Source organism: Anomaloglossus baeobatrachus, chromosome 7, assembly GCF_048569485.1.
Source record: "Anomaloglossus baeobatrachus isolate aAnoBae1 chromosome 7, aAnoBae1.hap1, whole genome shotgun sequence".
In the NCBI taxonomy this organism is placed as follows: domain Eukaryota; kingdom Metazoa; phylum Chordata; class Amphibia; order Anura; family Aromobatidae; genus Anomaloglossus; species Anomaloglossus baeobatrachus.
In genome coordinates this window covers 103,777,206-103,794,318 of record NC_134359.1, presented here as the reverse complement: position 1 = coordinate 103,794,318, position 17,113 = coordinate 103,777,206, and the positions used below count along the sequence as shown (strand labels likewise).

The following is a 17,113-nucleotide window of genomic DNA, read 5'->3' as shown; positions in this document are numbered from 1 at the left end:
TGGACTTTGGTGGATTCCCTGGACTACGGCACAGCTGCATATTTTTTTTTTTATATAAAATGATAAATGAGGGAAATTTTTTGTGTGTTTTTTTTATTACTGTGTTAGTAATGGGAGGGGTGTCTAATATATGCCTCTCCATTACTAACACCAGAACTTGTTGCCAGCTGACACTACACAGCTAACATCAACCCTTTGAACTATTACCCAATTGCCAATGCACCAGATTAATCGGGAAGAGAACTGGTGAATTTAATGTGATGCGTCACTCCTGGGGCAGGGTTGATATTTTTAAGCTTGGAAAGGGCCAAATAATCCTGGACTTCCCACCCTGATAATACTAGCCCCAAGCTGTCTGCTTTAACTTTGCTGGTTATCATAAATGGGGGACAACACATTGTTTTTTACTTTTAATTATTTATTTATTTTCTTAATATTTGTAAAATCTATCTGTTATCTAGCTATCTTTGCACATCTGTAACACAAAAAAACCTCATTCATTTAGGTGTCATGCGTATCACATGGATGCCATATGGACGTCACACATGTACATACGGACAGCACATGGGTAGCATACGGATGACATGTGTATACACACGTATGGTCAAAACAGAATGTGGCAGACGTGTGTTTTTTTTAAATGTTTGAAGGGGGCTTAAGGGTATGTGCGCACGTTGCTTTTTACCTGCTTTTTACCTGCTTTTTTGCTGCTTTTTCTTCTGCGCTGTTTAATGCCAAAATGGATGTGTTCTTCTATTCAAGCAAAGTCTATGGGAATTTGGGTTTCTTGTTCACACTATGTTGTTCAAAATGCTGCCTTTTTGTGGCAGAACTTTGGTCAAAAACTCAGCTTTGCAGTGCAAAACCCAAATGGCAAAAACAATTGACATGTTGCTTCTTTGAAAAGCTGAGTTTTTGACCAAAGTTCTGCCACAAAAAGGCAGCATTTTGAACAACATAGTGTGAACAAGAAACCCAAATTCCCATAGACTTTGCTTGAATAGAAGAACACATCCATTTTGGCATTAAACAGCGCAGAAGAAAAAGCAGCAAAAAAGCAGGTAAAAAGCAGGTAAAAAGCAACGTGCGCACATACCCTCAGAGAGACTGGTGCTGGGCAGGGCACCTGGAGAAGCAGAGAGTTGTTTTGTGCTCTGTTACACCCAAAGCTAATAATGCCTCCTTTACATATGAATAAAAATGCTAATTGTTTGGGAATGCAGCAACAGATAGAAGATATAAAGGCATAAAAGGATTTATATTTCAAATGCCTGTATGTCATATGGGGGAATTGATATTACTGATATTTATTAAGGGGGAAGGTTGATCTTACTAATGGATTCCCTTTAAAAATGAATTGCGCATGTTTTAAAACAATAATATCTAACATGTAAGGGACTTTACATAGGTGCTAAGGTGATTGTTGGTAAGGGGAGGAAGCATGAATTGAAAATATAGATATGCAGAATATAAATGGCAATGAATTCCTTCCTTGTTATATCTATTAGGGAGATTCATGAATTCCCTGATGCACAGGTATAGGTTTTCCCATGGTGTACATACGTCAAATGTTCTCCATTGCTCCATATGTCATCTACTCAATATCTGCTGATTTATTTTCAATTCATGTACAAATGTGTTGCGCTACATGGAGGGAACAAATAAGCATAGCAGCCATACTCCCACACATCCTGAGATTTATAAGGTAAATGTGGTAGAATTCAGAGCCACATATTCAAGGTGCTCTGCTTCAACCAGGATATGTAGATACAGGTCTGCAATTATAATATATTAACATAGATGGCAATGTCATAAAAACTTGTACTTGTAAGATCCTCAGTATAACCTTTTCTTCTGCCATTGTGATTCAGAATAAAGTAATATTTCCATGAGGTTAAAGCAAATTTTCCTTAACTCCCCCCCCCCCCCCAGAAACCATCCTTAGCTGGAAAGCTCCCTGCAGCTATGTTTGGAGTATTGCTCCTATAAGTCCATGTGTTTGTTGCTTCTTGAATTTGTAATGGTTCCTGCTTTCTGTTCACTGGTATGACAAGAGCGCCTGGTATAGGACAGAGTTCAGATCTAGTGATCTGAGGGCTTTTTTGTACTATCAGGTTGTTGGATTTTTGCAGGGTTTTTCTCTGGCCACCATCAGTCCCTTTCCTGTCCTGTCCTATTTAGTCAGTAGGGCCTCACCTTTTGCTAATCCTATCATCTATCTGTGTATTGTGTTTTCCTATATCACCGCAGTCTTTGAATGTGGGGGGCTTGCTATTCTTTATCTATTTTCTGAGGCAGAGAGTTATTCATCTTTCCTTCCTTTAGGATAGCTAGTTCTCCGGCTGGGTTCGCGGTGCACAGGATGTTAGTTCACCCCTCGGCTACTTCTAGTTGTGATGGTTAGTAAGGGGATGGCGGCTAGATTAGTTGCCAATGCTCTTGTCACCTTTTACCAATGGTTTATGGTTGTCTTCCATGGTTCCGGATCATAACAATGTATGCAGCAAAGCTGTGTGTGTATAATAGGCCTACAAATGTGTGTAAAAAGGGGAAAGTCTAGGACTAATAGCATCAGTCTACAATTAGATCTTTGATTGTAGTTCCATGAAAAATATATATTTTGATGGCTTTCCGAATTTTGGAAGGTTTCTGGATTATCGACGGCCAACGGAGGGGGGCGGCAAATTTGAAGTCCGCCCTGTGCGGCAAAAGCAGTTGCTACGCCACTGGTATTGCACAACCTATACTCCCGTGCAGTATTCCACCTTCCTCTTGGTTCTGGATCCCTATCTAAATAGTATTGCCTTCACCAGCGAATCAAATCCTCGATACACCCTGCACCACACCCACCAGGCACACCAGTGGACGGCTTGAGTGGAATAGAGTCGCCCACCTAGGGGGTTTGGGAGGGGAGGTGAGGAGTGTAGTGAGTTAGTAGTTAGTAAGTGAGAAGGAAGGAGTGATGAACCCCTCAAGCTGTGAGGAGCTTAGAGGAGGTTGGGAGTAGTGGTTCCCAAGAGAAGCTGTCTAGGTTGCAGACGGTGGTCTGGACCTAAAGGAGTCGGTCCCCCGGTCTTAGGGGATTGTGGCAAGGTGCCTGGACCTGTCGAGGAGGACGGCCAGCAGCCTAGCACTGTCACCAGTCCGGTACCGAAGGCACGGCGGGGAACACGGACCCTAGGTCGGGGAGAAGCTTCAGGCAACCTGACAATTCACCTGAGGAGAACGGAGCCTTCATGATCTGTTCCCAGACGCTCGAGAATCGGGGCATTAGCGCAACGAGGGGGATAGGACTTTCCCACCCAAAACAGTCCAGAAAATCCCAAGCATGAGCCCTGAGAGCAAGCTCCCACACTTAGCCACAGTGGGGAGCGGGACCTGGCAAGTTTCAGACTACTGGGCCACCACATTGAAGTTAAACTTAGTGCCAGGAGGCAGGTCACGGATCACCAGGCAACACTATCGGGGACGGAACCCGGACGAGTTCCCCTCAGCGGTGGCGGTACCCAGAGAATTGGTTTACTCGGTTCTCAGTGAGTGAGTACGAGAGTGACCCCTGCATCCCACAGCATCACACACTGAGTCCCGGGGCATTCCCCCTACCCGTGGAGGGCCACGACACCTTGCTGCCCCACTTCATCACCCCGGAAACTCCCAACGGCAGTGGCGGTACTCCCCAATTTACCGTACACCATGGGTGACGTCACAAACTATACATCAACCCCCCTGTAAATACCCCCGTTCATTTGGGTGGCCGCATGACCCCCAGGTCCGGAGACCCTCGAGCCACAGCGAACCCGGATCCGAGCAGCTCGGCTGCTTCCACGGGGGCGGCACATATGGACCATTGTTCATCAATGTTTTGATTTTTCCCATCAGTATTTCAACTTAAAAATGACAATATTTGCCCACTCTGTGTTTTTTGGTTTTTTTAGAGGGAGGAGGAGAGATGTATCTCTTGCAGCTCCGGCTTGACCCTATTCAAGTTTATAGCATATGACTAGGAAAGAAGAGTATTGCTATACCAGCCTTATGGGTACCTGTGGGTACTCCGTGCCATGATTACATGAATTGTCTATAATATCTACATTTCATAATATTTCTCTATTATGTGAAGGTAACACACTGACATATTTCATACCATGAATAATGGTATGCTTTTCCTCTTAATGCTTCGAGCTGTCAAACATTCAGATGGGGATGTAGGAAGTGAGGTTCGTTAACACCTCTATATTTCCCACGCAAACTTAATTCCCAGACTGAGAACTAATATAACAGATGCTAGTGAACAAAATTACACATTAATAAAAAAAAAAAAAAAAGCAAGAATGAGCATGTGCTTCCCATCAACATCCAGGCTTCAGAAGTCTGGCTCACCGTCCAGAAATCCAGTTTGCAAAGTTTTAGTTAACAGAAGGATAAAAAAAAATAAATCAATTTACCCAGTTTCACCCTTGGTCTACTTTTCGTCTACAAAGCGGACTGTAAGGCTATGTGCGCACGTGTGCGCTCTGCACCGCACCGAAAATGTGCGCTTCAGAGCGCAGCTGAAAAGCTGCGTTCTGAAGTGCATGGTGCCGGCAGATTCGTGCGCTCTGCATGCTGCCTCTCCCTATAGACAGCATGCAGAACGCACGAAAGAAGTGACATGTCACTTCTTAGAACGCAGCGATTCGGCAAGCAGCCGAATCGCTGCGTTCTAACATGCCACGTGCGCACGGCCCCTGCACAATCTCCATAGACTGTGCAGGGGACGCAGGACGCATGCAGTTACGCTGCGGTGCAGAACGCAGCGTGACTGCATGCAATACGCACACGTGCGCACATACCCTAAGAGTTCTACTATGTTTCTACTATGGTCTATATTTTTTGTCCAAAAATGAAAGTTGTACTAAAGTTTTGAAATTAAATAATCAATTTCAGCCATATGGTTTGAGGAAAAATATGCAAAACAAGACTGCCGCGGAAACACCATCACATGTCTCAACGCTGGCAGGAAACTAGCCAGGTCTTTCACCGGGAAAGAACAACCACGGGAAGGGCAGTCTCCAGTCAAGGAAACCGCCTATGCCAAAACATGATATCCATCCACAGACAGCTGTTTCGGGGTATTTGCCCCTCATCAGTGTGGAGCTGGATGTTGATCTCCCTAAGATCAATCATCCTTGCTTATATATGGTTTGAGGAAGACACCAACGTGGTACAGAAACGTGTAACCTCTACTGATGTGCGGTCATCCTTTCCAGAAGGCCAGGTGGTTCCTTGTGATTTCTCTACACGTTACTGCATTATCATCAATAAAGGCTTTCTAAATTTGGAGGATCTCTCAGTTGAAATTAAGCAAAATTTTAGGATCTTTGTGTTTTCCCCCAGGTCTTGCATTTGAGATTTTTGCCCCCACAGTTTCATAATAAATTAACCAAGGTATAATTGTTACTTACACTTCACCATAACCATATAGACGTCAATGGTGCACACAGGTGGCTGAGGAAGTCGTTCTCCTTTCTCCAAGAGATCAGGAATTTCCCGTGTTGGGATTCCATCATAGGGCTTTCCACCAAAAGTCATAAGTTCCCAGATAGTGACACCTAGAAAACATATGTTTTAGTCAATCATCTAAATTTGGTGTAAAAAGTTTTTTATGTTTTCCTAACCACTTTAAATATAGGGAACCTGTCACTAGATTTGGCATCTATAAGCTGCGGCCACCGCCACTTAGCTCTTATATACAGCATTCTAAAATGCTGTATATAAGAACCCAGGCCGCAGTGTATAACATAAAAAACACTTTTATAATACTCACCTAAGGGGTGGTCCAGTCTGATTGGTGTCGCTGTTCTCCAGTCCAACTCCTCCTCTCTGCGGCGAATGCCGTCTTCTTCTATCCAGCCCAGTATGAATGACGCTATCTATGTCTTCTACACAGGCCGGCATTGAGATCCTGTGCAGGTGCACTTTGTTCTGCACTGTTGAGGGCAGATCAAAGTATTGTAGTGCGCATGTGTGGGTGGTCTTTAACCTTTCGTCATGCCTGCACATTACAGTACTTTGATCTGCCCTCAGCATGGCAGATCACAGTGCACCTGTGCAAAATCACAAAGCCGGACTGTGAAGAAGACATATATCACATCATCCATACTGGGTGCGATAGAAGGAGGACGGCAATTGCCGCAGAGAAGAGGAGCTGGATTGGAGAGCAGCAACACTCATCGGACTGGACCACTCCCTAGGTGAGTAATATAACAGAGAGTAGTGGAGGAAGGGTCTAATATCCGCGCCAAGGACTCAATGGATCCAATGAAGAGATTAATGCTTCTTTTAATATCATGCACAGGTCTACGCGTTTCAGGAGACGCAGCTCCCTTCTTCAGGACACAGGCAGAAAAACATCAAATCTCTGAGAGATTTGAGATTTGATGTTTTTCTGCCTGTTGTCCTGAAGAAGGGAGCTGCGTTTCCTGAAACTCGTAGACCTGTGCATGATATTAAAAGAAGCATTAATCTCTTCATTGGATCCATTGAGTCCTTGGCGCGGATATTAGACCCTTCCTCCACTACTCTCTGTTATCAGCTTTCCTGGGGCTGCTGCCTTGGACCCGGATTCTTACATGCTTATATAGTGGTTGTGACTGGCACAACCATCAGAGGTGAGTGTGACACCCCTTTTTACCCCCTTCCATTGTTGGGGTAAGACCCTATTGTGCTTTGTTTTTCCACAGTTTCTGATCCTAGGTGAGTAATATAAAAGCTCTTTTTTTATGTTATACAGCTCGGCCTGGGCTCTTATATACAGTATTCTGGAATGCTGTATATAAGGGCTCACTGGTGATGGCTGCAGCTTATAGGGGCCAAATCTGGTGACAGGTTTCCTTTAATTTCACTTGTAACAATGCTAAATAATATAAAATGACAGTACAATAAGTAAGGTCCATTACATTGGCCTGCTTAAAACATTTTTGCTTTTTTTTGGAGAGGGAGGACAGGTTGTGCATCCTTTATCTAGAGAAACAGCATACATTAATAAACTTTAACATTTAACACTACCCCACTTACTCTCTGGCCAATAATGACCCTCCAGTATAAGTCTATAAGTATCAGTGGCTACTATTACAATATGGCTAACTTTAAAAAAAAAAAAAAAAGATGACCATCCAATCATTACATATTCTGTATGACCTTTTGGCTCTAACTGATGAATATGACTCTACGGAGAATATAATACTTGCCATAACTCCAGACATCGCTTTGATGGGTAAACTTCCTGTAATGAATGCATTCCAGTGCCATCCACTTAACCGGCATCTTTATAGAGAGAATTAGAATAAATTTAGACTTTGTATGCAATAATACTATTTGTGAGTAATTAGCTATCAAGACATGCTTTGCTCATTAGACCCACATAGATTTATGCACTCAGATTTTAATAGGTCATTTTAGATTAAAATAACTTGTCCAGTTGAAGCGTGATTCACATGCGAAACGACCGTTGTCCGTGAAGGAGCCTGCACCTGGTTCTCCTCCTGCATTTTATCCTGCACCTTCATTTTCAATAAAGAAGATCATTTGTCTTTTCATCCTGAGTGTGCGGTCTACTTCTTTCCTGGACTGTATATGGATTCTCCACGCTACATGGACGAGCACCTCTGAGCCAGGATCGTGTGGTACCTGAGCTGCAATCCACACCAGTGCGATACACCGCAAGGTAATGCTGTAGTGGTGCGGGACTGTTCCTTCTCTACAATTGCTTCCCATTCTAATGGAATTGCCTTAATAAAGGGGTTGTTCAGTTTAAATCCACAACTCTGCAGTCTCTCTATATGTCACTATGTGACTGCAGACTTGTGAATCCTCCCATTGCAGGCACTGTGCGCTGTGAGGATTCTCCGGTGTCAGAGCCAGGAATGGTAATCATGTGGCCGCAACAAAGAGATATGCAGACTCCCGGTCAGAATCTGACTAGATGGGGGCTGCCTTGCTCAATACAATTGTACCATTCCCAACACTGGCACCGGAGAATCCTCACAGCGCACAGTGGCACACAATGTGAGGAGTCACAAGTCTGAAGTCATATAGAGTGAAACATAGATGGACTACAAACTTGTGGATTTAGACTGGATAACCCCTTTAAGAACCAAAATATTAGGCCTGGTAGACTAGAGCACTTATAGATGCAAAAGTATGCAACTTATAAAGCCTATGCATCACTGAACTTGTTGTCTCCGCTTATATCATGTCATAATACCACAGTGTATCGTGTGATTCGATGGGGAGCTGCAGTGCTTGTTTGTGCCTTTTTTAATATATTCTTTCATCAGCAAAGTTGTATGTAGTTAAAAGGTAACCATACTTTCAAAGAACTTTTACGAATAAGCTGTCCTACATGTACATAACAAATAACACTATATCTAGCCATTAGCTGACTTGTATCCCTCATTTCTCATCATTTTCCATTTTGCAGGCTCTGTCTCTAAAATGCAATCCACTCTGAGCTGGTGGGAGAAGACTAACTGCTATGAGATCTCCCATATGCAGCATATCACACATAAAGAGATCCCTATTTGTTTCTTTTTTAGTATACAGTGAGAAGCTGCAGCAGCATGGAGGACATTGTACAGAGTCGGCCTATCGTCTGCAGCAGGGATGCTGACTGACTCGCAGCCACAGCCGGACTGTCACTCCCTTGCTTGCCCGCAGCTTTCCATGTTCTCTCCTTCTGTCTCCTGATCTCAGGGTCTGTGAGCACCATATGAACGGGTCCCCTGGAACGTGCTTAGCATGGGCGCACACGTGTTCTCCCTGTTAAATAGCCAGCGTACTAATACGTGGAGGTTCTCCTCAGCGGCACTAGGTACTTAATGCATCCTCCCACTTGGGGAGGTGCCTGAGCAACATGGTCAGTTAGATAGTTTCCTGCTTGCTAGCCAGTTGTCAGGTCCATTACCTTCACCTGTACCTGTAGCACCACTGAAGCCATCACAGTGCTACAAGGTTCTGCATCCCCACAAGGATGCAGGGCCTACCCCCTAGGGCCCCAGGAGACCAGTGCCGGTAACAACAAAAACCCAGGTAATCCCAGTTTTCCCCAACAATGCCCCATACAATGGTACATAGCTAGGGTCGGACCATGGATGGCCGCCTAGAGGTGGTGCCAATCCAGTCCACTAGTTGACCAGGTGGGAGGGGCAGATTTAGGAGAGGAGTCAGGAAAAGTCTGAGAGGGTCGAGGAGTGAAGGTGGACGTGAGGAGACGTTCTGACCCGCGTTAACGGTAACCTGGTACCCAGGAGAGTAGTTGCCGGTGGAGTACGGTGGAGTACTCCTGGAACTACGCACCGATGGGGTACAGGACCCTAGGACAGGAAAGAGCTCCAAGTCAATCTGTTAACACCTACATAGCAAGGGGACCATCAAGGACCTCGCTGACCCTAAAAACCGAAGACTCAGTAGCAAAAGGAGAACTAGGGACAGGACTAGGGACTCCAACCCCACAGGGTTCACACTACCATCAGGCGGACAGAAGTGGACAAACCACCGGACGGGAACCCCCAGTTGCTCTACGTCACGGGGACCCATTTTACCAGAGACAGGTGCAGGGGAAGAAGGTACCAGAGTACTAAACTTGCACTGGGACGAAGGGGACCTGGAGGTGAAACCAGCCAGCCTCGGGTAACCTGTTATCACCAACCAGCAGTGAGTAAAAACCAGTTGCACTATACCTCTGTGTGGACTACCTTCTTCCGACACCTGTCACATAACCCATCCTCTGGGGCCTGGCCCTGTTTGCGGGGGGGGGTCTACCATCCAGGCTGCAATTAACACCAGCCCCAGTTGTGACATTCTGCAGCGGCGGCTCCATACCTATAGCCGCAGCACCGCAAGTGGCATCACGTATGAACACTAACCTAATCTCCTGTAAATACACCCCCATTACAAAAAGGGCCCAGGGTACGCAACTGGCAACCCCAGTGACATTCCCAAGACATATACTGCTCGGAAATGAGTATCCGATATCCCTGGGCACGACATACCCACTTGGCTATACTTGTCATACCCTCCGTACCTGCCTGCCTCAGCCATGCTCTCTGCACCAGCCATTCCGGCTGCACCTGCGACTCTGCCAGTCCGTGCCTGAGCCTGTCACTGCCCCGGGGGCCATCTCCGTAGATTAATTTGTTGTGTTGGTACATCACCCTGAGCTGAAAGTCTTTACAGCCTGAGCAAGACAGCTTTGAGCTGTTTTACCAGAGTGAAGTCAGGAGTCAGGGGAGTAGAAGAACAGTCACAGAACAACCAGAATAATGAACCAGAATAATTTGCCTAAAAATTTAATTTCTGGGATGGTGTGATTCTATGTCGCTACTAGAACAAAATTCTAAGTGTAATGGTTTCAAAAGGTTCAATGCAACATCAACTGACATCAAGAATGAGACATTAAGAACTGATTACTTTGCCGCCATCAGCATTGTACTCCTTCTCATCTCCTTCTAGTAGACGGGCCAGTCCAAAGTCTGTGATCTTCACGTGGTTTGGAGACTTCACCAATACATTCCTGGCTGCAAGGTCTCTGTGAACCAAGCGACGTTCCTCCAGGTACATCATGCCCTGTCATACAATAGAACATATGGCGGTTATACAGTATAGTGAATATATGGCTGTGACTGTCATACAGATGATACTTGTTAGTTATGTTTTATATGGGTCTGCAGAACATTAAACCAAAACAGAAAAATCCTTGTTAATAAACATCTTTTATTCATAGCAGATCCAAGGTTTAATGTAGCAAGTATCGAGCAAATGCTAACTCATTATACCAGGTCCATTTAGAAAAAATATTATGATCATTTACTCTAGTGTTGTAAAATGCAAATACATAAGTGCTTCAATGGTGATTGTACACTTCATTATATCATTATGCTTATGAACATTTATTTGCGTGCCATATTTGCAGAGTCGGAGATAAAATGTGTCTTTTGCTGAAGAGAAAAAAAATGAATACCAAAATATAAATGACATGTAAAGTGACAGAATTAAGTTATTTCATAACACAAAAGCAGTGAGGCATAATCTGAAGGCCCTGGACCTCAATGCAGAGTCTGGAATTGGGAATTTAGACCCCTCAGCCCCTTGGCCTATGTAATGATGTCAGATGCCAAGGGTCCACCACTAAAATTCATGCTTGGGGCATACTCAACGACATACAAATTTTACCTAACCCTCAAACTTCCATACATTTGAATGGAAAGGTGACTGTGTTTTTGGGCAACCACATGTCTGCTGAAGTTTATAAATAATGCATAAAGGAGTAAGTGGGAGGTATTGAAAAATAATAAAATGTAAGTCCTCAGTGGTTGACAGTAGTGATGAGCAAATAGTGAAATATTCGGACTTGGATTACTCATCTCAAATATTTTATAGTTTTTCTGTATTCGTCAGTCACAAATAATGAATCTAATGCAATGGAAAACTTAAATTTCAGTCTCATAGACACCTCTCCATTCCCAACCCTGGGCTTGATGGCAGCTCTGATTTTTGACAAATCACAGCTGACATCAACCCTATATACTGTATTACCCTGATTGCAACCACACCAGGACAATTGGGATGAACAGCGTAAAGCACCACAATTGGCACATCTAATGGATGTGCCAATTGTAGGGCAGCTGTGGGCTGCTATTTTTAGGCTGGGGAGGGCCCAATAACCATGGAACTTCCCAGCTTGAAAATACCAGCCCCCAGCTCTCTGCTTTATCTGTGCTGGCTATCAAAAATAGGTGGGGGACTGCACGTCATTTTTTTTTCACTGTGGCTGTCAATCACAGTAATGCAAGTAGCAAAGGTGCTTACGGCATTGCTGTGATTGGCAGGCAATCCCTGCATATTTAGCGACTGAAAATCAGGTGCCCAACATATGGGGAGAGGACTCAAAACTCAAGAGGAGAATACAAAAATAATTGACAAGTAACGAATAACCAATCCTAGGTCTAGGATTAAGAACTACCAGAGTTCGAAATACGTAAGATGTATTTTTTATGTTTTTTTCATGGATAACCATACAACCTAGTGTTGTTTTAATTTTTGCAAATAAAATGGCTTTTTAATTTATGAAATGGACATGTTGCTGGAAATGACCTTTTGGTAGCCATTAAAAAGATGCCACCACTGAGGACCATTGTACCATTGGTGCAACCTGTATACATAGGCCAGAGAGGTAATGGGGCCACCTCCACCTCCAAAGCAACTTCTGGAAAAGTCACATTTTTGGATTGCAATGAGCCCTTCATACAATATTCTCCAAAATAAACTACTACAACATCCATACAAAAATAAAGGATCTGACTTGTGGCTGATATCTGATGCCTTAGGATAAAATCCCTCAATTAATGGTACTGCAATGACAACGGGAAATGGCAGATCAACAAATATCATTATAATTAGTGGCCTTGACACACACCTCTGCTGCATCACCATTTATTTTATAGCTTGTATAGATAGCTTCTTCATATTTGTACAGTTTGGATATTATGTGATTACTTCTCTAATGATAAACATTTCGCATGTCACAAGGGCCACCTAGATATGCCGGCTTATGCGTGTCCACAGCCTCAACGCAAACAGTTCCTTCATTATTTACTTTGGATCAAGACATAAGAATTCCTTAGATGCATTGGCGTATTTAGGTTTGAATATTTACTAGTCTTTATTTTCATTGTATTTAACATTTCGGATTATATTACTGTTTGAGGATCTCCCTTATAAATTATAACAATGTGTGTATGTCTTTATGCTTTCTCTGTATGTAGATGAATGCACCTTCAGGTAGACTAACCTTAAGTGCCCCTTTTTGTCCATTGCTATGCTGGAAAGTATGCAGTCGAAAACTCAAGTAAGTAAATAATTGTCCCCTTCTTCCCAGTGAGTGTTCATTTAGCATAAACAGCCTCAATGCACAGAGTAAATAATGGCACAGTCTCCCATGGCAATCCTCCAATTCTTCTCTTCTCCCTATTAATATTGTATACTCGGATGTTAAGACTGTTAGACAAGATCCATGCTCTCTGTCGGTATCCTGAGCACATTCATTTTGTTGTGAGCTGTTTGCTATTAATGAACCATCCAGGTGTCTTGACAGATAAGCCAACAATACCTCAATGCATGTCTCGTGTTCTCCCCAAAGCATTTCTCAGCTCGGCAGATCCCAGACTTGTGCTATCACAGAGTCTGAAATGTACACGCTATCTCGTTACAATAACATAACACTTTGCTTCTGACTTTCATCGCTCAGTCATAACTCTTACAATTGTGTTATGCTGTACTTATCCGAATGCATCCACCATGGTTAGTCCATTTATGGAGGAGACCGCAGTTTTTCCATATATATGCAAATAATCTCTTCAGAGGACTTGAACTCCAACTCCACCTATTGGAAGCAGCAATCCTAAATTGACCCTTCAACAATCCTTGCCATATGACTTAGGATAAAAGCCAAACCAGATATCCTAAAGGCCCCGTCACACACAGAGATAAATCTGTGGTTGCAGTGAAATCATGGACATATTGTTCCATTTGTACACAGCCACAAACCTGGCACTGATAGTCCACAATTTCACTGCAACCACAGATCTGCCGCAGATTTATCTCTGTGTGTGACAGGGCCTTAAGTCATGTGGCAAGCCTACTTAAAGAGTTAATATTGACTTTTACACGTTCTACTTCCAACAAAGACATCCTCCTCTCAGAAAAGAATATTTGCATAGCTAATTTCTAATGTCAAAGAAGAGCAATTCATGGTCTATAAGTTTTCTTCCACCAGCATGGTACTGTCATACCCTTTAGACCCCTCTTACCAATTTAAGGTAACTGAGGTAAGGAATGTATTTGGCACATCTGAAGTATACTCTTCTCCTCATCATCGAACAATGACGTGAATATTATCCTTAGCTAATATAGGTTAATGTGCAGATTCAGCATTTCTTAACATATTACATAACGCTGTCATGATTCCTGTACTACTCTGCTTCTGCAGAGGCATTGTATGTGTTTATTTTGTATGTGTTTATTTTCCTGCCATGCACAGTCTCCAGGGTTAGGTCCAGTGGGAGGAGCCTATTCTGTTGTGCCTCATTTCCGGGGTCACACTGCCTTATCTTGGAATGGTTTCCCTCGGTACGACGGCAGTTATAGTTCTTGCCCTGCAGTGTGCGCTCCTAGTTTTTGTAAGTCTGTTCTGATCCTGCCCGATACCGAGCACTCCTCTCCCTGATCTCCGTCCCTCCCTGTCTTCCTGATCCTTTCTCTGTTTAGCGTTCCCTCCTCTGTACTTACTTGTCCTCTCGGGTTCCGACCTCGGCTTGTTATTTTGACTACGGCTCTGTTCCCCTCCGGCTCCTTACTATTCCTCCTTGCTTTCATACCCTCTGCTCTCATGTAACTCGGGCTCCGCTTATTCCTCTGTACCTCCATGACTTCCTGACACTGACCTTTGGCTTGTTCGACCATTCTATTGCATACTTTTGTGGATGTTAGTGACCTCTAGTGGGCTTGCGCTGAACTACACTTAGAAGCACTAGATTCTGCTTGAGTACCATCCCTGGTGGTGGCATTACATACGCTATAAATTGTCAAAGATCGGCATTTCAATCCATAAAAGTGTAACTCAACACAGGAAAACCCTTGGAATATGTTAAATTAGGAGTTGCAGTACAATTTTCTGGTTCTTGTTGTATCAGTGTATGTGTAAGGTTAAGAAACGAAATGAGACGTCAATCAATCCAGCAGGGAAGTGGCAGTCTCTTACGACCCCTCATCTGAACAGATGACTATTGAGGGTAATTAGCATATAGTGAGTGTACTATTACTTAATTTTTGAACGCAACTCTAAAATGCAGAGTTGATATCACAAGTAATCTACTGCAAAATAGTTAAATATTGTGGTAGTTGTTAAGAATAGGAAAATCAGAAGACAGATTCCCTTTAAATGATGTCCTATCCAACCCCAAAGGTCAAGTAACTGATGTTGGCGATGCATTTCCAGGCCGATATAGAAATAGAAGCCATTTGTCTTATTGAGTAAGCATGATTCTTAGATCATAGCCTCAGGGCAGCACATGTTCTCAACCCCATACAAATAGATCTTACAAAGCAGCACATCTATGATAAATGTGAACCTTACAAAGTAGATTAAGATTAAAATAAATATTGAGATTATATCAGTTACTTTTATCGCATGATCTGCAGTGAACACCAAACATACATAGAGCTGTCTAGCTAATTCTGCAAATCGTGATAATGAAACAACCCTATGGAGAAATGTCTAAATAGGACTCACATCCTAAGAATGTTTCCTTTAATATTTTGAACTTGAACGTTTACGAGAAGATTATTCCATGAACGATGATCCATTGTTAGGACTACGTAAAATGTATCACCGAAAGTGAAATATGACCTGCTAACTCAACACCAAGAGCCACGTAATATATTCTAGAAGGTTGATGTTAACATTTACTATTATCAACCATTATATGCTTTTCTGATATTTTTTTTGTACAAGAGGACACTCAGAATCAGATGTTTAATAAAAAAAATACAAAGATAATCTAATATATAAAGCTGAATGTGTGTATGTATGTATTTGTGTGTGTGTGTGTGTCTGTGTGTGTGTGTGTGTGTGTGTGTGTCCAGGATTGGCCTCTGTACTGTCGCAGCTACAGCCACAAAATTTTGCACACTCACACGTCTGGACCCCGAGAGCATCATAGGCTATGTTGTGAGGTGAAACTGTAACCCCGCGCGTTCCAATTTACCAATCAATTTTGCCCTTATCTACATAATGGGGAAAAAGTGAAACGAAAAGTGTATCAGCACCGTCGCATTTACAATCACGAAATTTTGCACAGACACCTCATGTGACCAAGGGAACGTCGTAGACTATGTTTTGATAGGAAAATTTAACCCTGTGCCTTACAGTTACTCTCCAAAAAACATGCCTTCATTAAAGTAAATGGAGCCTGGAACTACAGGTTATTAGTAGGAGCTGTGATTAGTTGCTATAGGAACAAAAGACATTCATAGTATAAGAAGCTTATATGTGAGGTAATAAGATGTCGGTGGGGAGATGGATAGAGAGAGACAGAGAGACAGACAGAGAGACAGACAGAGACAGGCAGAGAGACAGACAGGGAAAGAGACAGAGAGATAGAGACAAACAGGGAAAGAGACAGACAGAGACAAACGGCGAAAGAGACAGACAGAGACAGACGGTGAAAGAGACAGACAGAGACAGACGGTGAAAGATACAGACAGAGACAGATGGGGAAAGAGACAGACCTGGAAAGAGACAGACCTGGAAAAAGACAGACCAGGAAAAAGACAGACGGGGAAAGAGACAGACGGGGAAAGAGACAGACGGGGAAAGAGACAGACGGGGAAAGAGACAGACGGGGAAAGAGACAGATGGGGAAAGAGACAGATGGGGAAAGAGACAGATGGGGAAAGAGACAGATGGGGAAAGAGACAGACAGACATGCAGACAGGATAAAATAGAAAATCTACTACGGCACACTAAGGAATATATGAAAAAAGAGTCCAATATGGTGCTCAAAAAACGTCTTTATTATTAGAAGTGTATATTTTGTTCGACGTTTCAACCCGTTGTGGGTTTTCTTCAGGGACTATAGTACACGAAAATAAGGTTCTTAAGCAAGCACCAAGTCGCGTCAGGTGAATCAGAATTTTCTAGTGTACAAAATGGTACTATATGGACCAGTATTGTGTATTAGGACATCAGTTCGTGTGGGTAAGAAAATGAGAGAAGGGCCACGGCCGTTCTTGTGAGTGAAGCTAATGTGTTTGAGTCCACAGGTGTCGTAGGAGAACTAATTCTTGTAAGTAAAGCCAGTATGTGCTAAGGGTCAAAGGCCACGATTTAAATCAGGTTGAAGCCGATGTGGATAAATAGTTCATACATGGAAATGGGAGTAAGTCCTAAATGATTCCACAGGAGTCAAAAGGGAAACTCTGAGTGTAAACCTCACAAGTGTAATGCTGTGTCGGCCTCAGATCAATTCTTCTATGATCATATGGGATCAAATGATAATGAGTTGTTGCTCATATGGAG

The 17,113-nt window shown here is 43.1% G+C and overlaps 1 protein-coding gene across 2 annotated transcripts in view; it reads right to left on the bottom strand.

Annotated features, from left to right (window-relative positions):
- The window catches only part of ERBB4 (erb-b2 receptor tyrosine kinase 4), a 1,420,891-nt gene that overhangs the window by 124,646 nt on the left and 1,279,132 nt on the right, over positions 1-17,113 (bottom strand). For both annotated transcript variants that reach the window (XM_075317538.1, XM_075317539.1), the window contains exons 21-23: positions 10,447-10,602; positions 7,227-7,302; positions 5,442-5,588 (exon numbers count right to left, since the gene is read on the bottom strand). In XM_075317538.1, the coding sequence (XP_075173653.1) occupies positions 5,442-5,588; positions 7,227-7,302; positions 10,447-10,602 (379 nt within the window). The remainder of the gene's footprint in view (positions 1-5,441; positions 5,589-7,226; positions 7,303-10,446; positions 10,603-17,113) is intronic.